Below are 27,203 nucleotides of genomic sequence, written 5' to 3'. Positions count from 1 at the left end.
TGGTCAATGTATTCTTTCTTTTGGTAATGGTTCGCATTAGTTATCTTTCATGCACAACTGTTTGCCGCTTTGTGGTGTTCTGTACTTTGGACAGAAATCGTGACTCTTCTCTTACAATGGGAATGTGGTAGTATATCTGTAATTTTTGTGCCTCTTGTGTTAGGATCTGCTTGGGCTACTGTGTCCATCAGAGTTTCTGCACCCTTGAACCTGCTTCCCCTGGAGGAACGGTCTCCCAGGCAGATTCTGCCCACTCTCTCTTTGAAACCCACTGCTGAGGGCAGATCTCAGTTGTCCTACACATTCCCCAGACATGAATTTCGGATCTGACTCATTTGCCGGGCCACAGATAACAGCATCGGCACACCTGGCACTGCAAACCATGCCAAGAATAATGTTTAGTTCAATATTTGTTATCCAGGAAAGAAGACCGGGACATTCCCCGTTCCCAAAATTACACAACCAGGACACTGTCCTGTCCCTATATGCTGATCCTGGTCATCAGCAGCTGGGAAAGGTCAGGTATCTCGGCCAGTTGGGTGATCTTTTCTGTAAGTGATGCAGTTGGAAATGCTTATTGGATGGTTGAGATCAGCTTCCTGAAATGGTGCCACAGGTGTTACTGACAGATTCTTTGAATGTTGTTCTTCTTAACCCATTTACTGCTGAACGAACACTCTCTCCATACACGTTCATACATATCTATTTATTGCTGGTCCCCGTACCAGTGAAATAATTAATTGGAAGTTGATGATACCTGCGAGGTCCATCCCAGAAGTGACGTACGTGTCCACCCATTCACATAAAATATCTCAACATGTGAACCAGTCATTCACAACCTGAAAAGCAAAGGAGACTGTGACACAAAGAACGTCCAATTTGTATGCTGTCTTGTCACGGGGATGTCATCGATCTGGTGACAGGGGGTGATGGTGGCGAGTCTTGCAAATTACACAATGTTTGTGTTGACAAGCATGGACATTGATTCCAGATAGGAGTTATCATAAATGGGCACCACATGTATGAATGACCTGGAAGTTCTTCACCCAGCACCAGTAGCTTGATTCCCCACTAGGGTGGTAGGTGAAGTCTTCTGTAAACCAGGGCAAACATGAGGATAAATATTTAACATGGTAAAAAAAAATGAGCCAGCTTCATTAAATATAGTATTGGTACAGTATATTACCCCATTAACACTGATGCTTCATTTTTACTCTGAATCCTTGCTTACATTTTTACCCTAAAAAAAAACCCTAGTACCATCAATCTGCAGCTACGGGTTTGGCATGGGACCCCTTGCACAAAGAACTTACATTGTAGGTAGTACACTGTCAATGCTAAAGAAATAGTACACTGTATCATTTCACTAAATACATGTGCCATCTGAACATTGCTGGGACCAACCTCTTCCCAGAAGTGAGGTATGAAGAAGTGAAAGGAATAGCAGCGATAAACAGACGCTGAGCTCATGAGCTTTCTTGTCAGGACACATCATTATCCAGATACACTGTTATTAGCAACTCAACAGGGGTCTTGGCAAGTAATGGGGGGGGTGATGTCATCTGTCCCCCCCCCCTCATTCGCTCAGCAGCGGTTAGACCTGCTTCCGAAGCATACCCCTTTCTTCCCATAGACAAGTTCCAGCTACTAACCCCAAATTGTGCCTTCAGACTCATCAGAAAGGTGACATCCACCCAATGTTACCAAGTTTTGAGCCGGTGCGGCTTCAGCAAATAACCCCCTTAGTTTGCTGGGTCTTGCGCCTTTTAAGACTCTTCCCCTTGCTTTTAACACTTATTCGTTCTGATGTTTCTTTATGGCCCACAGCTCCCACATCAAAGAGTAATGAAATCCAGAGAGAATCCTATCGGTTTAAACCCAGCTAATTAGACAGGGCTTTTTTTGCAATATTAATTACTGTACAAGGAACCTCTCTTGCCGTTTGATATGAGAAAAGTTCACACTATCTGGGGATTCGCTGTATCAGGGCCAATGCAATTCCTGCTGAGTGTGTCTGGCATTTGGTAAACCCAGATCCTGTCCACTTGGCCTGACCCCTTTTGCTTCTTGTTTACATATATAACGGGTTACACGTACAGTAGGTTTAGAGAAAAACAAGAGAACTGTAGTTACATAGTTGCATAGTTACATAGTAGTTACATAGTAGACAAGGTTGAAAAAAGACATATGTCCATCAAGTTCAACCTATGCTAAAATTTAGCCGACAGATACTTTATCCTATATCCGTACTTGCAGACTATTGACCCAGAGGAAGGTAAACAGAAAACCCCAGTGACACATCATCCAATGATATCTCATAAGAGGAAAAATAAATTCCTTCCTGACTCCAAGAATTGGCAATCAGATTACTCCCTGGATCAACATCCTTCCCCTGTTTATGTAGTTCAATTTGTTAAAGCGCCTGTAGGTGCGAAACGCGTCAGACTTTTTTGGCCTGTTCCCTTATCTCCTCTTTTTATGAGATTGCGATGAGCCCAATAAATTGATTATATTTTTTTTATTGCGATCCAGCCCTTATTTGCATAGAGCAGCGTGCCGCATTTTTTGCTCCCCCTCATAGAGCCACATACGCGACACGTAGGTTAATGCCAAGCGATCCCATGTACTTGTTTCCACATTCTCCAAGCTAATTTTCATTTATTTCCGATGCCCTGTGTTTCTGGGAACTGGCACAAAGATAATGGAGGGAAGGTTCGGAAACCAACACCAGGGGGGGGTGGGGAGAAAGAGGTTAAAAGTGGTCAAAAAGCAGGCATTGCATCAGGGAAAGGGGTTAAGGGGAGTCAGAACGATCTCCTGACAATGGCTCATTAGTTCATAACAGGAGCTGAGTGTCCCTTCCATGTGCCAGCCTGTGGCCAGCCCTGAACAGGGGGCTCATTGTTCCATCTCTCTCCTCCCCTCTGCCAGGGAGGAAAACCAGAAACAGCAACAAGCTTTCCAACACAATGACATAGCCTATCCTTGTGCACACATCGCGCGTAAACAACTGCCAGTGTACCCAGCGCTGTGCAAAGGACACGTTTCCATCCTCTCCGAGGGCCTATTTACTCGAGTCTTTCCGGCTGCAAAACGTGTGCAAAAACAGCACCCAGTTTATGAAAGACGAGGAATCCCATTGGTGGCAATTTTTAGTTTTTCCGTTATTGAATCTGGTATAATTCTTTTAACACACTTAGTTAAGATATATATATATATATATATATTATAGACACACGATCAGAAACAGGGCACGCACAAAATAAAAAAATGTAAAGGGAGGGTGCATACTGTCGAAAAAAGGAAAACAGGACAGGCACTTCTATATGCAAAAAGGTGAAATTTATTGACTCCAATATATATATATCATATTTTGCATCGCAATGATGTGCATCTGCATATATAATTATATGTTATAATATAATACAATATATAATAATTTGTATATATAATACAGAACAATGGTCCCTGAATATGTATACATATATGAATATATCAGAATTTATAAGTAGAGAAAGAACAGAACACGGTGTCTCCACTTACTGTATAAGCAATATGTGTTTTCATTAGCAGCAGGCACACAATAATCTGTATATTATGTGCTAAAATAGTAAATACAGAGCATGTGTTACAAACCCCTGCGGGAGCCCAAGTGACAGAGGATAGGACATGTGGGTTGTGATAAGTGACACAGAGTGACAGGTGTCCTGCTGGGGCAGGGGGGACCTGGGGAGAGGGAATGGCCCTCGGGGAGGAAATCTGCCTCTTCCAATAACTTTTCTCTCTGATAGCCACTAAGTTCAGGGGCGCGGACGGGGTGCCATGCGTTTGGGAGAGTGCCACCCACTTTGCACCTTTTATTAGGACGTCATATGGGCCTGTTCTCGTAGCTTCGATCATATATAGGCAACATCGAACGTGTTGGCATGTTCACAGCTCACGGTATGAAATGTGTGAAAAAACGGTATTCACTTAAGCAAATCGCATTGTATGTGCCGCTTGTTCAAAAAATGACAGACCCCACTAGTTTGTAGTGGGTTTTCCAGCGAAATGAACTAAGGTATGGTTTCACTTCGCCAGTCTGAAAGAGCTGCGCAGAGAGAGCAGGGAGACGCTGCCTCCCCCTGCCCAGCTCTTACAGGCGATCGCGCAGTTTTTATTTGAATTTTGGAAGCAGGGGGTCTCCGGAGCTGAACTGCATTCATTTTAGGTCCGGGGAACCCCTGGTTCCTGAGGTAGGGGGTGCCGGTATCTCCGGCAAGTTTTTAAATGTCCTAAGTCACGGCCCACGTGACCGTTTAAACGTGCAGGAGATACCGGTACCCCATACGGGCCTGTAACTCAGGAAACACGAGGTCCCCGAACCCGAAAATCATGCGGTTTAGCTCCAGAGACCCCCTGCTTCAATCCTATGTAATAAAAATAACATTTAAAACAAAACTTTAGTGTCTAACCACTAAGGTAATGACGGTGTTAACCATCAGTACCCAGTTTGTTGGTGGTAGAGGGGGTGGGTGAAGGTTGTAGTTGCCCATGGTGGGTGTTTAGGCGTTGTGGGAAGGGTTTATCTTTTAATTACCTTAGCATTTACTACTGCTAAAGTAATAAAGGGGTTAACCCCCCCCTGCTAACTACCCAGGTGGCCTAACCACCCACCGTGGGGCAACTACCACCATCACCCATCCCCTCTACCACAAACAAACCAGGCAGTGCTATTTAATCCCTTAATTACCTTAATAGTTATTCACTGAAGTAATGAAGCTCTGCTGTTGTTTTATTTTTATTACATAGGATTGAAGCATTGGCTCCCCGGTCCTGAAAATAAAGGGGTTCAGGTCCGGAGACCCCCTGCTTCAATCCTATGTAGTAAAAGTAAATGATACTCCTTCCGATGCAAATCTCACTTCCTATCTCGCCACCCTTTAAGTAGTGTTAAAAATAAAAAGGCGAGGATTTCAGCCACGATTTGCATCTCTGAGCTACTTCAATAGCAGTTACTGGCGAAAAAAAAATGCGAGATTCAACGTTCTATGCGCTACCGCACGGATTGTCGGAGCAAGAGTGAATACGCAGGTAACAAAGCCGTTTACCGGCGATTTCGACATGCGATAAGGGCTTACTGAATAGCTACACGTGCAAAATCGCATGTAAAGTGCACGTTACATGCGTTAAGCACTTATCGACGCTACTAGAGTAAGCCCCATTGAGATGGTGGCGCTGTGTCTGTAGCCCCAGCCAAACCTGCAACTTAATTGTAAGCTCTTCGGAGCAGGGACTTCTTTTCCGAAATGTCACTTTTTACGTCTGAAGCGCTTCTTCCCATTGTGTGATTAGGGTTGCCAGGCGGCTTCTCCAAAAATACTGGACTCAATGGTGAAAGGTGCGTCAGGTCACTATGTCCAGGGAGGTAATACCGGACACACACATGTCCAGTATTACTGTGCCTCTCATTTTATACTGGACAGAGTATCCAAATACAGGACAGTCCAGTTCAATACTGGACCCCTGGCAGCCCTATGTGTTATTTGTATTATGTGTTATTTATATGATTATATCACGTGTATCACTGCTGTGACGCGCTGCGTAAATTAATGGCGCTATATAAATAAAGATAGACATACATACATTCCTACAACCTGTCACTTCGATAAAATATTGTCACATCTGCGTTCCCAAAGGGCGAAAGAGATATAAACGACTGGGATCCAATTGGTCATACTCTGTCTGCTTCTATCATGCAGCGTGTTCGTTGTCCCGGACTATTAATATTCTGTTTCGACCTCTTTGCATGCCAGAGGGTCCAGCAAGTGAAGGAGACGTAGAGGGTTAACTATCTCTCGTCTTTCTCGCTGCTGCTGCTGCGTGGGTGTAATTGAGATCAGACTGCGTTCTGCCAAGGGTGAGCTTCTCGCAGACCCTGACAGGCAGCCGAGAAAGGATTTCGGAGGTTTCCTGGGATTATACCGCTGCTCCCACAAGTTTTACCTGGGGGTCCTGACCCATCGCTCCAAACTTCCCATGAAGGCAAGGCGTGTGTGTGTCTGTTCCAGGGCTGGCAGTCTGCTGGGCGCTTTAAATGTTGCGGAACACCGAAAACATTATATAGCGGCTTCTTTGACGGTCTCCCGGAGGGCAAAACAAGCAAAATCTGCCCCCAAAAATAAGTTGTATAGAGCAGGGGTGCAGAACTCCAGTCCTCAAGCCCCCACCAACAGGTCAGGTTTTCAGGATATCCCAGCTTCAGCACAGGTGACTCAATCAGAGTCTCAGTCAAAGTTTGAGCCACCTGTGCTGAAGCAGGGACTGATTGAGCCACCTGTGGTGAAGCAGGGACTGATTGAGCTACCTGACCTGCTGAGGGGGTTGGGGGGTGTTGAGGACTGGAGTTGAAGCTGCTTCCCGGACTCGTGAAGAGATCCCCTCAAAAGAACGGGGCTAACATCTTCCCTAGCCCGTTAACGCAGCTTCGCAGAGCTGAAAAAATCCGACCGCCCGGGGCGAGTGGGTAATTGCGGGAGACGATGGCGGGCGGTTGCAGAAGGTCTTCGGAAGCAGAGCTGTCGCTCACGTGCTCGGCTTCCCGCAGTCGTACCCCACAATGCTTTTCTTGGCGCGCTGTGCAAGGCATCGTGGGGCGCAACTTTGGGAAGCAGAGCGGTGACTGACCGCTCTGCTTCCGAAGACCCGCTGCAGCAAACGGTGCGACCTTTCCTGCCCCGGGCGGCGCTAGACTGGCGCAGGTACAGATGTAACAAACCGTACGGTCTCCGACCGCGGGGACAAGCTGCGTGACTGCGGCGGCACCGGAGAATCATCGCTTTGGGAGGGTTCTGATCCGGAGAGCATGGATCCCAGCACTCTCCGGATTCGCGGCTTTTTGCTTTTCAGCCGCGGCTCCGGAGACGGCTTACACGGTGCCACCGTGTAACGAAAGACCAAAGAGAGCTATTTGCATCTAACGCTCGTCAGCGACAGCGTATCAAGGTACTTTGCTTCATTCCTGCAGCATAACTATCCGCTTACAGTTAGCGGAGTATTGGTAGGTGGAGATCTGTGATTAAATGACGCACATTTTATAATGGGATGTGTCCAATTCTGCGTCTGCATCAATCTTTCCCCTCTTGCTCACGTCTGAGGCTGCGTAAGCCTCCCAGGCTAAAAATTCATATCAATTAGGTTGATGAGTTTATTGCTTTTGATGCTGTTATAGGCAGATAGTGCACTGAGCAAACTGGGCCAAATATGTTTAAATGATCCCATCTCTTTCAGTTGGATATTGTTTTGCATCATTTGATGCTGGGGTTTCACTGCTTTGCAGACCTTATATACACAGCAGACGCTATTGGTAGTTTAGCTGTGCCGTCAAACTCATTATTACTTTACATTGCAGCATGTTAAAATTTTCACTGCCAGAGGGCGCAGCAAACCATTGCTTTGCAAAGGGGGGTAGTGTATAACGCTGTTTAACCACTTCCGTTCTGGAAAAGCCACCTGCACATACCGTGCGGTTCTGATCTTGCCCGCCCTGGAGGATTTGCAGCGTGTCTCAGTACAATGAACCTTTATCCCTTACTCCTCCAGGGGTGTCCTTTATCCCATACTCCTCCAGGGGTGTCATTGTGAAACGTAGCAGTAGGGAGGAGGAGGAGGAGGAGGAGGAGGAGGGCCCATGTGGAAATCCAGTATGTCCTACAGTGTTTTGATAGCTGGTGAATAAAGAAGGACATTTAATATGTCGCAATACTTTTACTTGCAAAGTGCGACTTTGGCCTGCCGTGCTGAATAGAGCGAGAGTGTGTGAGAAACAGCGCCCGGTGTCGCAGTCGGCTTGTCAGGCCCTGGGGTGTCCCTGGCTGGGCCAGGCCCAATGGGAACAGCCTTGCTTCCAGCTTTAATTTTTGCATAGCTAAAAACATCCATCTGAAATCCTTCGGTTTCCCTTCCCTGCACTGTGGCCCTGACACGCGCACGGTCAAAAAACTAGCGGCAGAGGCTTGTTGAACTAAATGTAATCGGCAGCGACGGTGTAAATCGGCGCACATTAACTAACCGTCGGGGGCAGTTTGACTACGGTGTAATCGGCGCGTTGTTTATTTGTTGCAGGCTGCCGTTGTTATCAGACGATTTTCATTAAGCCCCGGCTTCAAACTCACTTTAAACCGTGACGGCGGTGGCATTTGGCGCGCTGATAAGGGGTCTTTGTAAATAACGGTGCAGCAGCGCTCTCTCGTTTTGAGGTGGTGGCGTGGGCGACAAGTTTATTTTTGTGGTGGGTGTTTGGGGGACCTGGTTCCCGACCTATTGCCCCCAATTGGGCAAATCGGGCTCGAGAGAGAGAGAGTGTGTGTGTGTGTGTGTGTGTGTGTGTGTGTGTGTGAGAGAGAGCGGGGGGGGGGGAGAGAGAGAGAGAGAGGGGGGGAGTGAGAGAGAGGGGGGGGAGAGAGAGGGGGAGAGAGAGAGAGAGAGGGGGAGAGGGAGAGTGACAATGAGAGTGTGTGTGTGTGTGTGGGGGGGGGGGGGGGGGGGGGGAGGGAGGGTGTGTGTGAGAGCGGGTGGGGAAGGAGAGTGTGTTTGTGTGAGAGAGAGCGCCTCACGTGTAAGAGAGCGCCTCACGTGTAAGAGAGCGCCTCATGTGTGAGAGAGCGCCTCATGTGTGAGAGAGAGAGCGCGTGTGAGAGAGAGAGCGCGTGTGAGAGAGAGAGCGCGTGTGAGAAGCGCGCGTGTGAGAAGCGCGCGTGTGAGAGAGCGAGCGCGTGTGAGAGAGCGAGCGCGTGTGAGAGCGAGAGCGCGTGTGATAGAGAGAGAGCGTGAGCGTGCGAGAGAGAAAGCATGTGTGTGTGACAGAGCGTTTGTGTGTGTGTGTGAGAGAGAGTGTGGGCGTGTGTGAAAGAGAGTGTGTGTGAGAGCGTACGAGAGAGAGAGAGAGAGAGAGAGAGAGAGAGAGAGAGAGAGAGAGAGTGCGCGTGTGTGTGTGTGTGGTGGAGAAGGAGAGAGTATGTATGTCTTACCCAGGTGTAATTTGAGCAGTGGCTGACTCCCATGTAATCCTAGAATGACAGACTGGAGCAGGCTGAGGAGTGCAGAATAACATAACATAACCCTTATCTGTAATCTCATGTGGGATAAGAAATTAATTTCTAGAGACGCGTCACAGGAAAGTGACTGCAAAATCCCTCTCATTAACAGCACAGGTCAGAGGAGTCAGCGCCAGCTACACAGCTACGTACATTCGAAAGCCATGTATCGTCCTTCTGTGGTTTGTAATGTTAGGTTAACCCTTTAGCATCGTTTAACGCATTGTTTTGCAGTGAAAGGGTTAAAATAATTGGAAAGGCTCATTGCGGATGTGCAGTCGGCGCTTGCCGTTCGCAAAGGCGCAGTTACGACTGCGCATTCGCGACACTTATACTGGTTTTTTTTTCCCCGGGACAAATATGGTTACCCTACCCGTGTGTGTGTGTCTTTATTTATATAGCGCCATTAATGTACATAGCGTTTCACCGCAGTAATACACGTGACAATCATATAAATAACACACAAGTAATATTTAGGAAAAGGAGTCCCTGTCCCAAAGAGCTTACAATCTAATTGGTAAGTAGGAAGAATATACAGGCATACCTCGCATTAACGTACGCAATGGGACCGGAGCATGTATGTAAAGTGAAAATGTACTTAAAGTGAAGCACTACCCTTTTCCCCACTTTTGATGCATGTACTGTACTGCAATCATCATATATGTGCATAACTAATGTGAATAACGCATGTGTAACAGGCTCTATAGTCTCCCGCTTGCGCACAGCTTCGGTACAGGTAGGGAGCTGGTATTGCTGTTCAGGACGTACTGACAGCTGCATGCGCGAGCTGCCGTTTGCCTATTGAGCGAAATGTACTTACTCGCGAGTGTACTTAAAGTGAGTGTCCTTAAAGCGGGGTATGCCTGTACAGAGATAGTAGGACGGTGTTCTGGTAAGTGGGTCTGCAGGGGGCCGAGGTAGATATTTGAGGTGTATCCTATCCTATTATCAGGGTGCTAATACAAATCGGGGGAGGTGAGGAGGGGGACTCTGGCTGTAAAAGCGCTTGCTGATCACACAAAAGGGAGCAGCCACAGGAAATCACACCCCTCCCAAGTCAAACTTGAACAAATACATTAAAAATACTTGGGTAAAAAGGTATCAATCACTTTGATTTGGAAATCCGCCGCTGATTGTAAGGAACCCCAACCCTTTCTAATAGCACGTCTGAGATCCGATGCATTGTAAGGAACCCCAACCTTCTCTAATAGCGCGTCTGAGATCAGATGTATTGTAAGGAACCCCAACCCTATCTAATAGCGCGTCTGAGATCAGATGCATTGTAAGGAACCCCAACCTTCTCTAATAGCGCGTCTGAGATCAGATGCATTGTAAGGAACCCCAACCTTCTCTAATAGCGCGTCTGAGATCAGATGCATTGTAAGGAACCCCAACCCTCTCTAATAGTGCGTCTGCGATCAGAGGCATTGTAAGGAACCCCAGCCCTCTCTAATAGCGCGTCTGAGATCAGATGTATTGTAAGGAACCCCAACCCTCTCTTATAGCGCGTGTGATATCCGATGCATTGTAAGGAACCCCAACCCTCTCTAATAGCGCGTCTGAGATCAGATGTATTGTAAGGAACCCCAACCCTCTCTTATAGCGCGTCTGAGATCCGATGCATTGTAAGGAACCCCAACCCTCTCTAATAGCGTGTCTGAGAGCAGATGCATTGTAAGGAACCCCAACCCTCTCTAATAGCGCGTCTGCGATCAGATGCATTGTAAGGAACACCAACCCACTCTAATAACCCTTTGGGATGCCCGAGGAACCCTGGTTGAAAAATACTCGTCTTTGATATGCACAACTGGGAGGAAATTTGTGACTCTTCGACGTAAACGGTGTTGTTTATGCTTCATGAAGATCTTTTATATAAATAATGATTTAAGGGTATTGCACTTTTAGTTCTTAGCACAGAAGATTTACAGATAGATCTTATTTGTGCCTATGTTGTGCTATCGGATATTATAGGCTAAAGCTGTAAAATTCCAGGCATTACTGAAATACCTGCTCTCTGGTTAAAATTCCGGGCATTATCCATTCAGTAATGCCCGGAAATTTGGGCAGCTTGCCAAGTGTTTATTTCCAGCAAATCAGCTTTTCCTTTTGTCAGAAAACTTGAAGACAGGGCAGGGGATTGGTCAGGAGGCAGGAACAGCTCTGGCACATGGCAGGGGATTGGTCAGGAAGCAGCAGCCAGGCAGTGACTCCTCCCCCTCCCTCACAGAGCTGACAGATTCAGTAGAATTGGGGAGGAAGAGTGTGTGTGTGTGTGTGTGTCTGCAAAGTAACTAAGTGGCTGTCTGCAGTTTGTTTGTGGCTGCAGTTTGTGCATGTATGTGTGTCAGCAGCAGCAGCAGTGTTTGGGTGTAGCAGCAGCAGTGTTTGTATGTGTGTAGTGTGCTGTTGTGTTGCGTGTCTGTAGCAGGAGAGTTTGTGTGTAGCAGCAGTTTGTGTGTGTGTAGCTGCTGTGTTGTGTGCAGAGCTGCTGTAGTGTGCGTGTGTGTGTGTAGAGCTGCAGTGTGTGTGTGTGTGTGTGTGTGTACACAGAGGGGGCGGCAGTGTGTGATGTGCTTTAATGTATTTACCATTTTATTTTAATTAAAAAAAATCTATATAACTATACAAAAGTGTCTACTATTTATGAAAATAAGCCTACATTTAGCCTATAATAGTAATAATCCCCTCAGAACAGGGCATTACTGGCCAATAATGTCCTGTTCTTCGGGGATTATTACTTAAATATCAGCTGCACACGCTCCTTGTTTTCATGCGATTTGTGGCACGGTCCCCAGGGGGAGTTCAGGTGTCCGGAGCTGCCAAGTACAGAAAAGTATCGCAATCGTTTCACTTTCTGTACGTAGCTGGAAATAGTGCACCGACCCAAACGCGCCACGTTACAATGTGGATACAGATGTAGCAGACTTGCACCGCTAACGCAATACATATTTACTGTGAGATGTAACGCCGCTCCATTGAAACCAATGAGTTCCTTCAAGCATGTGATTTCTATTGCATTATTTCGTGTGTTAGAGGGGGTAAAAACGCCCGCCACATCTGTACGCCCCCCAGCCTTTGCGATGCCTCTCCTGTTAGTGCAGGGGTGCTCAACTCCAGTCTACAACCCCCCCCCTCCCCATCAGGTCTTCAGGATATCACTGCTTCAGCACAGGTTGCTCAGTCACAGACCCGAGGGGGGATTTGGGGACTGGAGTTGAGCCTCCCTGTGTTAGAGGAACCTGCAATGCATTTTATTTATTTAGAAATGTCCGTGTCTGCTCTCAGCAGTAAGTTAGAGCAGAATCTTGTCATTGTGTGCAAATAGGGTCTCCAGACGCCCCGTATACACAGGATTGGCCCTTATTTCTCTGACTTGTCCCGTTGTCCCGAAAAGGTCGGTCGGGACGCATAATTGTCCCGTATTTTAGCGCCTTGACGTGCAATCCCTGAACTTACAGTCACTGTAATGAAATCAGTCATAAAAACGTGATAGATTTCTACTTGAGTGTAACAGTTCCCTTTTCCCGATAGATGTCGCCTTACTAAATTATGACAATAATAAACTTAGGACACTGCCTGGTCATCTCCTAATACTATACACACCCCTATAGGCGTTACTTTATCTCCCACGACTTCTTAGATCAGCGCGCGTCTTCCCCCGGCCAAGCGCAGAGAAGATACATACCAGAGAATATAGCGGTCACGAGGGCGATACCGTTCAGCTCCAAGCGTGTGCAAATCATTCATCCCTCGTTATGACGTCGCAATTTCCGTGTCCTGTATTCTAACAGCTTAAATACGGTGACCCTATGTACAATAGTACTGGGAATCCCCAGATTATTATAATTAGTAGTAGTATGTGTGTATATGTGTGTGTGTGTGTGTATATATATAATATAGCAGTCCCCGGTTTCATAGGTCTGTATAGAAAGAACAAATAAGTCAGAAATAGCTGTAGACCAGAACTACTTTATTTAAATAATGTATCTGATGACATCTTTATATATATATATATTTTTTATCAGCCACCTACGCCCTTGCTCACGTAAACCTTGATGGGCCATTAAGAAATGTATTCGCAGCAAAATGGTTTAAATTGGCTTTCAAACTATCAGTAAATTGCAATGCTTGGACATCCCAATGAATAAGGGTTCCACATGGTGTGATATGAGTTGGGTTATTGGTGCAAGGAAACTGCCATTCAAATCAAATACTCTTTATTGGCATGACGGAAGAATATTTCAGTATTGCCAAAGCATGAATAACGGGGTAGGGTATAATGATTACACAGTACATGAGTAACAGTTACATACAGGGATGTGGGGGTTAATGGGCGTCTCAGCCTGTGAAAGGTGCTGATATAGTGTGCAGCCAGTCCTGTTGAGGTTTCATCTTCTCCTAGGCGGATCGCTATTTTTTGGTTCTCTTCTATAGTATTAAAGTTCTGGATAAGAGCTGTGAGTTTCTCTAGGTGGGCACTCCTCACTTCAGAGTATTGTGTGCAACGCAACAGGAAGTGTGTTTCATCTTCTACCTCTCCAAGCTCACATCGCTAGCACAGTCTCATCTCCCGGGGCTTCCAGTTCTGTCTGTGTCTGCCTGTGTCTCTCACACACCTCTCCTAGCTCACATTGCTGGCACAGTCTCATCTCCCGGGGCTTCCAGTTCTGTCTGTGTCTGCCTGTGTCTCTCACACACCTCTCCTAGCTCACATCGCTGGCACAGTCTCATCTCCCGGGACTCCCAGTCCTGTCTGTGTCTGCCTGTGTCTCTCACACACCTCTCCTAGCTCACATCGCTGGCACAGTCTCACCTCTCGGAACTTCCAGTTCTGTCTGTGTCTGCCTGTGTCTCTCACACACCTCTCCTAGATCACATCACTGGCACAGTCTCATCTCCCAGGGCTTCCAGTTCTGCCTGTGTCTCTCACACACCTCTCCTAGCTCACATCGCTGGCACAGTCTCATCTCCCGGGGCTTCCAGTTCTGTCTGTGTCTGCCTGTCTCTCTCACACACCTCTCCTAGCTCACATCGCTGGCACAGTCTCACCTCCCGGGGCTTCCAGTTCTGTCTGTGTCTGCCTGTCTCTCTCACACACCTCTCCTAGCTCACATCGCTGGCACAGTCTCACCTCCCGGGGCTTCCAGTTCTGTCTGTGTCTGCCTGTCTCTCTCACACACCTCTCCTAGCTCACATCGCTGGCACAGTCTCACCTCCCTGGGCTTCCAGTTCTGTCTGTGTCTGCCTGTGTCTCTCACACACCTCTCCTAGCTCACATCGCTGGCACAGTCTCACCTCCCGAGGCTTCCAGTTCTGCCTGTGTCTCTCACACACCTCTCCTAGCTCACATCGCTGGCACAGTCTCACCGCCCCGGGGCTTCCAGTACTGTCTGTGTCTGCCTGTCTCTCACACACCTCTCCTAGCTCACATCGCTGGCATAGTCTCACCTCTCGGAACTTCCAGTTCTGTCTGTGTCTGCCTGTGTCTCTCACACCTCTCCAAGCTCACATCGCTGGCACAGTCTCACCTCCCGGGGCTTCCAGTACTGTCTGTGTCTGCCTGTGTCTCTCACACACCTCTCCTAGCTCACATCGCTGGCACAGTCTCACCTCCCGGGGCTCCCAGTACTGTCTGTGTCTGCCTGTCTCTCACACACCTAAAGGGAGTTGAGCACTGGTGGCTGGTGGCGGAATCAGAGGCTCAGTCTCTGAGCCATCTGTGCTGAAGCAGGGACTGATTAAGCTACCTGTGCTGAAGCAGGGATATCTTGAAAACCTGACCTGTTGTGAGAGCTTGAGGACTGGAGTTGAGCACCCCTGTTCTAAGGGCTATTTATTGTTTCATAGCTCCTCCACTCTCTCACTGATAGAAAAGGTATTTGGCCTGGGGCCCTGCCCCTGCCAGGAGAGTAATGAAGGATGGATCCCACGTAGAGAAGATAAACAGTTTCCAGTAGTAGGAGAAGCCACTGAAAGGCGAGAAGAGAGAGAGGCTGACTCACAGTGACTGGAATACCACGCGCCCACTCAAGAGGCGGGTGTGCAGGAGTACCCCCGAGAACACCGTGCCAGGGTGTGATAAACCCAAAATGTGGCCACGGTAATGTTGTAATACACCGCATTGCCATGATAACGCTGCCACATTTCCAGGCAGCCATATAGTACCGACAGAGAGGGGATCTGCTCGAAAAATGTAACCCCGGATCCTTTATTTCAAAGAGAAAATAATATTGATGAATGTAACAAGCATTCTAGTCATTCCTGACCTATTAGTGCTTTTCTGTGCAAACCGTGACATTGGGTATCTTGCAATACTAAACAAAGCATTCCATAGGTGCCGGGCTAAGTTTAAGATGATGCTGTGTCATGAAACTGTGATATAGGGCACGGTTATGGTAATGTAATTATATAGTAGGACAGTAAATAAAAATAGCACTTGTGGTGTATTTGCATATCTGAGACAGCTCTGCAACCCATCTTTCCCCATTATCGCTTAGCATACAGCGCTTCCACTGCAGCCAGGGATTCTGGGTAATGACATGCAAACGAGCACACAGTGTCACTCTTTACTTTTTATCCAGTTTAACATGGGACCCCTATCGGCTTATGCCTGCCGCATTACACAGCTTCTCAGCACAGCCTGGTTTACAGAAGAGCAGAGCCAGTAACCCCGCTCACAGACAGATGTTTCATCCCTTTGGGGTCTCCTCAGTGCGAGGCTGGTTGCTGGTGATGCAACATGAAGCAGGGACGTGGGTATAACCAGACATTAAAAAAAGTGGGACACATACAGATCAACTAGTGGCTGAGAAGGTGTAGATTTAACCCCTTCGGTCCTGGAGGGGCCTGCAGCGCATTGCTTTTTTCAAACTTTCTTATGTTTTATCCTTTTATTTTAAAAGCCATTTATTGAAGACGGTACTGAATGAGAATCACTCTTACTAAGTGAGGGTGGACAGACTTCAATTCAGACAGCAGAAGCGGGAGTTATTTTGTGGTAACTGAACTCTCGTAGTGCCTTACTTGTGGGCAGTGACTGAATTGTACTTCACTGCTCGGGAATCTCACCTGCCTGTTTTGTTTCTCTCATTAAAGAAACGTGTGGGGGGATTCATGCAAAATCTTTAAACCAAGCTGGTCCTGCGTGGCTGGCCACGTGCTGGGTAGTGTCCCGTCCTGCGTGGCCGCCTGGAATGAGAGAGCCCGGTTAGAAAGAGAGGGGCTTGCAAACGAATGGGGCAAACTGTGACGCACTGAGAACGCTACAAATAACTAAACACTCGTGCAATGTTCCTTCGCTATTCAATGTTCTCCCTGACAAAGTATCACTCTGCCCAGAGGTGGAGATGTGAGGGTCACAGAGTCCTGCTGCTTTTGTACGGACGCACCCATAGTTCTGTCCCTTCTTCATTTGCAATCTTGTAGCGCCACTTTTATTTACTTATTTATTTTTTGTATGTAAAAATAAAAAATTGTTCAAAAAGTCACTTCCATCCCTTTTGTTTCAAAGCATGAATATGGTCTTTAAAAAAAGGCTTAGCATTCCCCATTTAGAATTTCTTAAAATCAGGGGGAAAGCACCATTAATTTTACCAATGAGATAACCAAACACTGTGCACCCCCGTTAGAAAATATATGTTCCACGAACCCCTAATTATATCCGACTCGTCAGACTATTGCTGACAAAACTGTGTGACGGGTCCCAGGCAGTATAATGTCCTGAGCTTGTAGACACACACATGCTTTAATAAGGTCCCAATCTGCCCCTCAGAGTGTGCAGGCAGCACGGGGGAGTATAGCTGTCAATTACTGCTGGAGTTTCCACGTCCCACGTTGGAGGCACCTCGCGAACCCCTAGAGGTTCCTGAACCCCCTGTTGGGAATCACACGTTTAAAGGAACCAAATAGATGTTCCTTAACTCTCTTCTCAGATTGACATGGAAGGAGCTTCTCTATGACGTCAGCAGGGATAGTGTTGTGGGAAAACTTAGCAGAGTGACAGACCCATGTTTTGTGTTCCAACACCTTTTTGTATTGGGATGAAGAACTCGTGATTAGGAAAGTATGAGGAATGGATACATGCCTTTTCTACCACATTTCTTTATTTAAAACTGAACTATTTTTATATTCTTTTAGATTAAAAAAAAAATCTATTTTTCTTTAGGCACAGGAACCTTCTTTCCCCCCCCCCCATACAGAATCACCACTGTCAGGACGTCCACATCTCGTCTATTTTCACAACGTGCATATATAATAAGCCAGCATGTCCCAACCTTGTTTTATTCTGCACCACTATATTAAAAGAAGTGATATCACCAGCTTATGCCGAGTCAGAGGGGGGAATTCATGAAGCTCCGGTAACAGGCATTGGCGCTCGATCAGCATTAGCCGTCATTGACTTGAATAGCCGTTAACGTCGATCGAGTGCAAATACCTGTTATCAGAGCTTTGTGAATCCCCACCAAAGTATGTAAGCCTAGATCCCCTACTTTTACCTTTGACTCATTTTCTCTGGGTAGATGAAGAAGTGCCTCAACTCTTCTCCTCAACCTCCACCACCTACAGCCTTGCCACCATCTCCTTAAACTTCTCTCTTCCAGCCTGGTCCCCATCCTCACTCATATTTTTAATCTCTTTGCTCTGGCACTATTTCCCTCTGCTTATAAGGATGTTTTTGTCCGAGTTATAACCAAGAATAACACCCTTGACCGTACCTCCCCTTCTATCTATTGCCCTGTCTCTCTCTGGCCTTTTGCCTCTAAACGTCTGGAACACCCTGTTTCTCTATGCATACTTCAATTTCTCAACTGGCATAGCCTACTTGACCCACTCCAAACAGACTTCATACTCAGCTGAAACCGCACACACCAAGGTAGCTAATGACCTCCATATTGCCAAAACTCAAGGAATATTCCATTCAGATTCTTCTTGATCTCACTTCTGGCTTTCAGAACTGTTGACCGTCCTCTTCTGCACATTCTTCTCTGTGCATCTGGGCCACTGCCCTCTACTGGCTTTCCTTCTACCTCTCTCACTGCTCCTTGCCAACACTTCTACCGCTATGGATCTCGCTGTTGGCTCTTGTTTTAGGTCCCTTACTGTTCTCTCTATATAAGCAATTACCATGTGACCTCATTAACCCCTTCAGATTCAGCTATCATTTCTATGCTGGTGACAAACAACTATATTAATCCACACCTGCCCTTACACCCACATCACATAGTGCCATCAGTAATCCCTGCCTCTGTCCATTCATAGCCTCAAATATGGCTAAAACGTAGCTTCTCACACTCCCTCCCAAACCAGGCCCTATTGTTCCCTTCTCCATTATCCTCCCAGCCTCGCGGGTACACTGTATGGGGTTACATTTAATGCCTCCTATTTTTGCCCTCACACAAACGCTGTTGCTAAATCTTTCTGTTCCTTCCTCCTCTGCAAAGGAAAAATAGGCGGCTTCTTCGGTTCCGCACTGACTAAAACTCTAACGCGTACCCTCATTCTCTCCCGTATTGATTACTGCAGCATTCTGTTAAATGGGCCTCCCTTACACTTCTCTCCCTTACAATCCAATTAAAACGCTGCTGTTATTCTAGACTTCCATCTGCTTCTGATCTCCTGTTTCTGTTATTAATATATCTCCTGTTAATCTGTGTATAAACTACAAAATTCTCCTCTTTTCTGTTAAGGCTCTACTTTCCTCTCGCCCCCAATATATATCAACCCTGATACCTTGTTACACACCTCCTCGCCTCTTACACCTGAGCCAAGGTTGTCTCGTCTGTTCACTTTTTAGCTCCACGGCCCTTTAAACTCTACAACCTTTTCACCAAATGTCTCCCAACTTTGGAAACCCTCTCCCACACAGTATCAGCCAAACAGCTTCACTTTCTGCATTCAAAGCCCAGCCGAAAAGTCACCTCTTCATTTAATGAGATACTTATTTTATCTGCGCCTCGACTGCTGGCTTCTGATGCACTTAACCTCCCCTGCCTGCACTTGTATTCCTACTGTGTCTGAAACCTCCTAAAATACCAATTAGATTGTAAGCTCTTCAGAGCAGTGTCTACCTTTGTGTTATGTTGTTATTTACCTGTTATGTGTATCCCCCGGCCCACTGTGTGTACATGATATTCGCTGTATTGTAATATAGTACAGCGCTGTGTGCACTGTTGGGCGTTATGTAAGTAAAATGATACATACATACACAATGTATATCATAACCTACTGAATTCTACATATCCTCGCAGTAGAGGTAAAACCCATTAAGTGCATTTTTTGGCAAACGCTCACTAAATGCCATTCCTGACTTGGAATTTCTTGACATTTCTATTGAAAAACTCATTAAGTGCCTAATTAGTCATAGGTCAGAGTTACCAAAACATACAACTCATTAAGTGTTATTTTGAAATAATGTCAAAAAGAACATTTAATCGCCTTTTTCCTCGCTACTCAAAGAATGTAGCTAATGACTTTTACCTCGTCAACGACAATATAATAAATGTATGTATGTATATATTTATTTATATAGCGCCATTAATGTACATAGCGCTTCACCGCAGTAATACACATGACCTAATAATATAAACAAATAACACATGATGGGAAGATGTGCTTCAGACACAAAAGTAACATCAGGAAAAGGAGTCCCTGCCCCGAAGAGCTTACAATCGAATTATTAATTAATTCTGACAAGCAACCCATAATGTGTTGCAGGCAACTGGAAGGGAAGAGGTTAAACCCACTTTGAGACCATTAGCCCAGTTTGAAGGGAGATGAGGCTTTTGTAAGGTTATTTCCAGCTGTTCCTTCCTTTCTTTGGGATTCAGACAATACTCCAAGACAGAGCAGTGAAGGATGTAGGTGGGGAGAGGTATCTTTATGTTAATCTGTAATTAGCTGCCCTTTGCTTTTGTTTATCTATGTATTTGTGAGCATGTAGGTATATTTACTCCTGGGGGCAATTACGGTCAGTACGTTGACACACTTACACAAGGTACAAAAATATTTATTTTTTTCACTGATATATAAAACAGCATTTTTTTTTCTCTCCCCATTACAGTAACAGATCTGCTGCCCTTTTAATGCAAGCTGTTAACTTGCTTCAAGCAATCCTTCACATTGTGCAACTGATGCAGACCACATTTAATATGGCTGCCTCCGTGTTCTTTTTCTCTTCCTTCTTTCTATATGAAATAGACATATTGTAGTGATAATGTTTCGGATAGGCTGTGCGAGAGAGTGAAATAATAACTTTACTGTTATTATAACAACTTTAATTCATAGAGCGCTTTTTTCTCCCACTGGGACTCGAGGCGCGTTACAGTATAGGGCGCGGTACACAGCACATATAGGTTTGTATTTTCATATGCAGGCCCTGCCCATAGGAGCTTACAATCTATGATTTTGGTGCCTGAGGCACAGGGAGATAAAGTGACTTGCCCAAGGTCACAAGGAGCCGACACCGGGAATTGAACCAGGATCCCCAGATTCACACTCTTGTGTTATTCTTATCAGTCAGTGTCTTGCCTCACTGAGCGACAGATAGAGATAGTGAAATAAATTATTATTAATATATTATTACCTTTTGTGTCACAGATCATACTTTTATATATTTCTATCCTGAGTCCATAAAAACCAATATTCATAATAATATACAAAGCTAAAAAAAATATTACTACAAGGAAAACGCAGCAGTCTGATTGGCTGAATTACAGGGCTGCGTTCCCATAAGTTTCCCGTTTTTTTTACACATTCCGCAGTGTTACTCCGCCCAGCACGGCTAGGAAACATTAAGGGAATCAACTGAACACCAAATATCTTTTAATCCATGTTGGCTTCATCTTGTCACAAACTCCAGTGATGCCTTAACCCCTGCAGTGCTTGAATGACCTATAAATGGCATGGTTATATGTTGTGCTGTATGATATTGGAAGATACAATTGAATGGAAAAAAAAATGTAACCCAATTACACCAGATAGTAAGTAGGAAATAAGTTTGCCCTCAATCATCCAATGCTTAGAAAACCATGAAATAAGGATAACGTGTGTGTGTGTGTGTGTGTGTGTGTGTGTGTGTGTGTGTGTGTGTGTGTGTGTGTGTGTGTGTGTGTGTGTGTGTGTGTGTAAACAGCTGACTGTGGGTAGGTTTACTGGCTGTGCATCTAAACCCAGGCTGTGCTGATGAAAAGCTGTGCAATGCAGCAAGCATAAGCTTATAGGGGTCCATGTTAAAATGGATTTGAAGCAAAAGGTGGCAGACCTGCCTAAGACATGCAGATGAGCATACAGTTGTATTTACATTTGCATATATATATTATTTGATGTTGCAGTTCACTTCTGGCCCTTCTACTTGTACATTTTTTTCTTACCCTTTGGAAACTTAAATGAATATATATATATATATATATATATATATATATATATTACTGAGTTAAGTTATGGTGAGTAAAAAAAGTGACAAAAACCCTCCACAGGAAAGCAAATATGCATTTGTACTTACAGTTGTATTTGCATATATATATATATATATATATTTTTTTATATATATATATATATATATATATATATATATATATATATATATATATATATGATAAAATAAATATATATATATATATATATAAGATAAAATAAATATATATATATATCTCAGATAAAATAAATATATATATATATATATATATATATATATATATATATATATATATATATATAATATATATATGCAGGAGTGAGATGTAAATGCAATATCAATATATATATAATACAAAAAAATATATATATATATTTATATTGTATTATATATATTGATATTGCATCTACATCTCACTCCTGCACCCAGCATTGTGAGAGGGGACAATGCTCAGGGAGTGGCCATGCAGATGAGAGAGGTGCTGCCCTTGTGAGATCCACTCCGTGGCTTTGATCTGGCCCTGCTGGCTGTTCCCCGTTTCATGTAACTGCTGATGACATCAGGGCTGTGTCACTGTGTGGGTGTGTGCTGCAGGCTCTCGGTGTGAATGGCAAACCCACAGCCCTGGAGAGATCTCAGTAGAGAGATAGAGGCTGCAGCAGAGAGCAGACTGAGCCCAACACTGGGGGTCCCTATCCATCCCTGTCTCCTGGAGAAGGAGAGAGAGCACTCCACACACACCGACACACAGCTGGAGGGGCTGCTCTCTGCAGATGTTGGGTTGAGGATGCACCAGTTGTCCCCATGATTTATCTAATGTTGCTGGAGCCTCATCATGAGCAGACAGGCAGCCCGGAGAAAATGTTTGAGGGCTCCAGGAAGGTGAGAAGTCTTTGGGATGGAGTCAAGCTGGAGGTGGCTGGAGACAGTCCTGTTGTTCTGAGCAGCTTCACTCAGCTGGACCCTGACCTGCCCCCGCTGGAGGTAAGATCAAAGCCTTGTGTTTGTGGGGGTTACCAAAACAACCCTCTCCTTGCCCTCTAGGGATGCGCAGAGTTGATCCCTGCTATGGCAAGCCTTGCGTTTAACCCTTTCAGTTACCAGGCACTACACTTGTTGGTTTAAGTTTAACCTCCAGGTGATCTGAAATCGATTATAACATGACAGCTGACCCCCCCCCCCTCCCAAATTAGGACTGTTTAACCATTCCTGTGGCATGTGGTCTTCAAGAGAAGAGTTCACTCGCCTTTTTATTCCCTGTATCATCTATGCTATATTTTTCAGTCTGTGGTGGCAGTGAGAGGGTGAAAGTATTGGGGTTAGGGGGGCAGCGTTTAAGTATCCCAGTATTCTATACTGCAAGGATTACATACATATAGCGTTAGATTAAGCCTTTGCCTTATTAATGTGGATGTATGTTGCATAGCTGTTCTCAAATGTAGACAATGTAAAATAAAGGGCAATACTGATGCAGTACAGCGGTATAATGTAATAGCAATAAGGCACTCTATTCAGTTTGGCTTCTGATAAATGTTCTGGAAAGCCCAGACTGTACTTCCTCTTGTATATAATTATGGAGACAGTAAAATACGGATAAAGTGGGAGAACCGTTTTCCACTGGCTTTGGTGCCTGAGGCACAAGAAGATTGAGATGTGCCAGGTCCATAAGGTTCCATCTCTGGGTCTAGAACCATCGCAGAGACCAGCATCCTTGGTGACCACTATTATTGTTTTGCTATGGTTATCTTTCATGGCTTCCCAACTCCGCCCATGGTGTTCACGTCCAGAAGTGAAATGGTTAAATCATTATGCTGGAAGGAATTTTAATCATGAGTGGATTACAGTGGGATGGAAACCACATCAATTTCACATGGCTGGGTTTATTGGGCAGCTTTGGCTTTCAGAGGGCCAGACTGTAACAGTATTAGCTGATCAAAGTGACAAAGGGGAATGGGGACTGGATTGTGCCAAAGGTAGCATTACAATGAATGGCTACTTGTGTAACCATTTCCATGATAATACTGTACACGGGTTTGGAGTCCTTTAGTATTCACCGTACTGGTGCTGAACGATTACACAAGTTACCATGAGACTGGAAGCTGTAAAAGCCCAGAGATCTTACAGTGTGAACGTACCCTACATTATCTGACCCTGTAATATACTGCTCTGCCTTTTCTGGTCCTGGGGCACAGAAAGGTGACGTGTAGATAAAGCTGCTTCTGATATGGGAGTAGCTTTGAAGTTTAGAGATTGTGCATTGTTTGGGGTCAGGAAGAGTTATCAGAGCCCGATGTTGGCAAAAGGTTTTTTTGTTTTTCTTTTTTTTCCCCTTCCTCCGGAAACTTTTGAAAACAATGGAGCATTTTTACCCCTTATAACGTGGCCGATAATAAGATGGATTTGCAGAGTATCGCAACCGGTTCCATTATCTGCGCTTACACTAATACTATAATGCATTTACATGAAATCCTATAGCATGTTTCTTTCACTTAGATTGTAAGCTCTTGGGGGCAGGGACTCCTTTTCCTATTGTTTTGTCCGACACGCTTATTCCCAGTGTATTCTAATATTATGTCACGTGTATTGTAAGGCACAATACACCTGGATGGTGCTATTTAAATAAAGGTATACATACATACCACACTTATTAGAATGTTAGCTCTGAGGCACAAATTCCCGCTCACGTTGTGTCCATGTGTGACTGCTCTACGTGACCTTAAACTCGAGTTTAATGAAGGCGTATTTCTTTTTGTACTTGTGCAGGGATACATGAAACTGAACACTAATAGTTGTGTGCTGGCCTCTGGCAGTGAGAGGGGTTCGGAGATTTTAAATGCCACATTAAAAAGATGCAGTAGTCCAGCTGTACATCCACTTGTGTTTAACCGGCCAATAGGGTTAAATCCACGCCAGCTATTTGTACAGGGTTTTGGAAGGTTGCAGAGCTGTAATTAAGATGCCATCGGAATGATAGCATTGTGTCACGAACACTCACTGTGTGAATGTCATATTCACCAGGAAGTTAGCATGATCTGTGTGGTGTTCCCATGCAGTCAATGCTGAGCGTGTCGAGACAGGAGAGAATTCTAGCAATGTGTGAGATGTGTTTCTTTGTTTTTACTAACTGATGTTTGAAGGTTTTTGTTTCATTGCAAGCCTCGGTGACGTATAATCAATATATACATAATAATGGGGATAAACTGGCTGGTGGTGGAAAAAACGTGAAGCACACTCACTATAAATCCAGTGTGCCCCACAGTCAGGGTGTCATCGTGATTTATACTGTATATATTTTCATTTTTCTTTATTCCTTTACCTCTGACCCCCCGGTAACCATTTGTCCAGTGACGTTACCTGAGGTATATACTCGTCCTGACTTGGAATTTCTTGATCTTTCTATTGAAGAACTTATTCCAGACCCCATATCTTCAGCATTTGCCATATCAAAATACCGTCCTTTTTAAATGCAGAATTTTCCCTGTCAAAAAGAACATTTAAATCGCCCCTTTCCTCCGTACCCATAGAATGTAGTTAATGACTTTTACCTCTACGACGAGATATATGTAATAAATACTGCGCCAAACTTCAATACAATAGACAGAACTGCAAGGTTGAATATCAAAAATGTCATCTTTATTGTCCAAAGTACAGAAACCAACGTTTCGTCCTCTGTGACCGCACCCTGAGGAAGGTCCCAGAGAGGTCGCCACCCTGAGGAAGGTCACCCTGGGGACCAAAACTTTGGCCTTTTTGTCTGCATTATGGAGATAGAGAGTGTGTGTGTGTGTGTGTGTGTGTGTGTGTGTGTGTGTGTGTGTGCAAATAATGCAGCAGGCATAAGCTTATAGGGGTCCATGTCATGTGGATTTGAAGCAAAAGGTGGCACTGGGTGCTCATTTGCATGTCATTTCCCAGAATCCCTTGCTGCAGTGGAAGCAATGTATGCTGGGTGATAATGGTGAAAGGCAGGGTTGCAGTCTAAGACATGCAAATGAGCACACAGCAATATTTCCATTTGATATATATATATATATATATATTACGCCCCAACCCTATATGTAAATGAGCACAGGGGTGCATATAACGCATTGGTTTGTATGTATATATTTATATAGCATCATCCGTGTACCTCGCGCGTCACAGCAGTGATACACAGGACATAATAATATAACACATAATGGGAGTAAGCGCCTCCGGCATAAAAGTAACACCAGGAAAAGGATTTCCTGCCCTGAAGAGCTTACAGTCTAAGTGCAACGTGTTTCAGGCCCCTGTGGCAGCAGAGGGGTTAAAGCATTAACCTTTTCTTCCCCAGCAGTTGGGTGATGTTGGGTTTCTCATTGCCTGTGAGCAGCCCAGGTTGTCATCGTGTCCCATGGAAAAGAATCGGCGCTCACATTAACCGGATAAAGCGCAGCGGCCGGTCCCGCCTCCGCCTCGCTGCAGCGCCCGATCTGTGTGCTTATTCCCAACCGTTCGCTTCGCGCTTTTCACAGCTCGGCGCCAGAGATGTGTGTACTTTGTCACCGCAGTGGGTCACCAACCCCTTCCATGCCGTACACGCAGCGCGGCTAGAGTGTAAGCTCCTTCTGCGCAGTGACGCCCATACATACCGTCAGTGACTGTGCTATGAAATGTTATCAATGTGTAACGGCCTCTGCAAGTTCTCCTTACCACTTAGATTGTAAGCTCTCCGGGGCAGGGACGCCCTCCCCTGATGTGTACTGGTATGTATGAAGCGTTTATTTCCATGTATGTACTGCTGAAAGGCGCGGTGTACGTGGATGGCGCTATATTCATATGTAGCCCATCCCCGTGGCACTGGAGGGGTTACAGAGGAACTTTCTTGTTTATGCTGAGTAGAAGGGGGGGGGGTAGGATTTGTGGCTCCCCTTATCCCTCCCCCCACATCACATGGCTCTGTTTAATGCCTTGCAGATGCTGGCCTCTCTATCTCCCTCCCTGAATTCCTCTGCATCCTCTCTCTGGGATACAGGAATGAACAGAAGAGCCAGTTCTGCTGACTGTGGTGGATGGTGGGGAGGGGGTGGGGAGGGGGGTGGGGGGTGGGTGTATTTGTGCACGGCTTAAACAAATATTGCAATACAATACAGCCACAGCCATGTATGCCAGGACTCCTCGGCTTCCGGCTCGCCGGGCCCAACCTAGCCCCGGATGGACCTTGGACTATTGTTATTGTTTATTTGTAAAGTGCCAACGTGGTCTGCAGAGCAGTACAAATGAGGGCAGAGCGGTTCAAATGACATAAACAGAGTGACATAGCAAATAAGGGTAACCCAGCACAGGCAGATACAGAAGGGACGGAGCGCTGACAATGTGCCGGTTTTATAAGTGACCGTGTAGAAACAAGAGGTAAAGTGACAGCTCACGGTGGGATGGAGTATACATCGGGATGGAGTATACATCAGGATGGAGTATGGCCCAGCCGCACAGCGGATTCCATTAAGGTCTGGGGGTGCGGATGTTAGGGGGTGTTAGTGCGGCTCAGTCCAGCTCCACGCGATCTTCTCCGGCTGATTTCATTGCAGTTGCTTAGACGTGGTGTTGGCACACGGTGGGACCGTATGCAGAGCGCCCTGTGACCCATGGGTTACTGTCTGTGGGGTACCGTGTGTTGCGATACTGTAGCAGAAGTGCTGGACTCTGCACTTCTGTAACCCCTGCTGTGCTGAGAAACTGTGTGATACGGCAGGAAT

The 27,203-nt window shown here is 45.6% G+C and overlaps 1 protein-coding gene across 10 annotated transcripts in view; it reads left to right on the top strand.

The window, feature by feature from the left end:
* The window catches only part of RALGDS (ral guanine nucleotide dissociation stimulator), a 99,822-nt gene that overhangs the window by 27,020 nt on the left and 45,599 nt on the right, over positions 1–27,203 (top strand). For 2 of the 10 annotated variants that reach the window (XM_075578778.1, XM_075578776.1), the window contains exon 1: positions 5,876–6,024. The exons of 4 other annotated variants lie outside the window; for them this stretch is intronic. In XM_075578778.1, coding sequence (XP_075434893.1) covers positions 6,019–6,024 — 6 coding nt within the window. In that variant the 5' untranslated portion in view covers positions 5,876–6,018. Of the gene's footprint in view, positions 1–5,875; positions 6,025–22,079; positions 22,471–27,203 lie in introns of those variants that run through there. 4 more of the 10 variants (XM_075578771.1, XM_075578770.1, XM_075578781.1 and 1 more) reach the window with 2 other exon arrangements.

The sequence above is a fragment of the Ascaphus truei genome, chromosome 21 (genome assembly GCF_040206685.1).
Source record: "Ascaphus truei isolate aAscTru1 chromosome 21, aAscTru1.hap1, whole genome shotgun sequence".
Lineage (NCBI taxonomy): Eukaryota > Metazoa > Chordata > Amphibia > Anura > Ascaphidae > Ascaphus > Ascaphus truei.
This window is presented reverse-complemented; position numbering and strand designations above follow the sequence as displayed.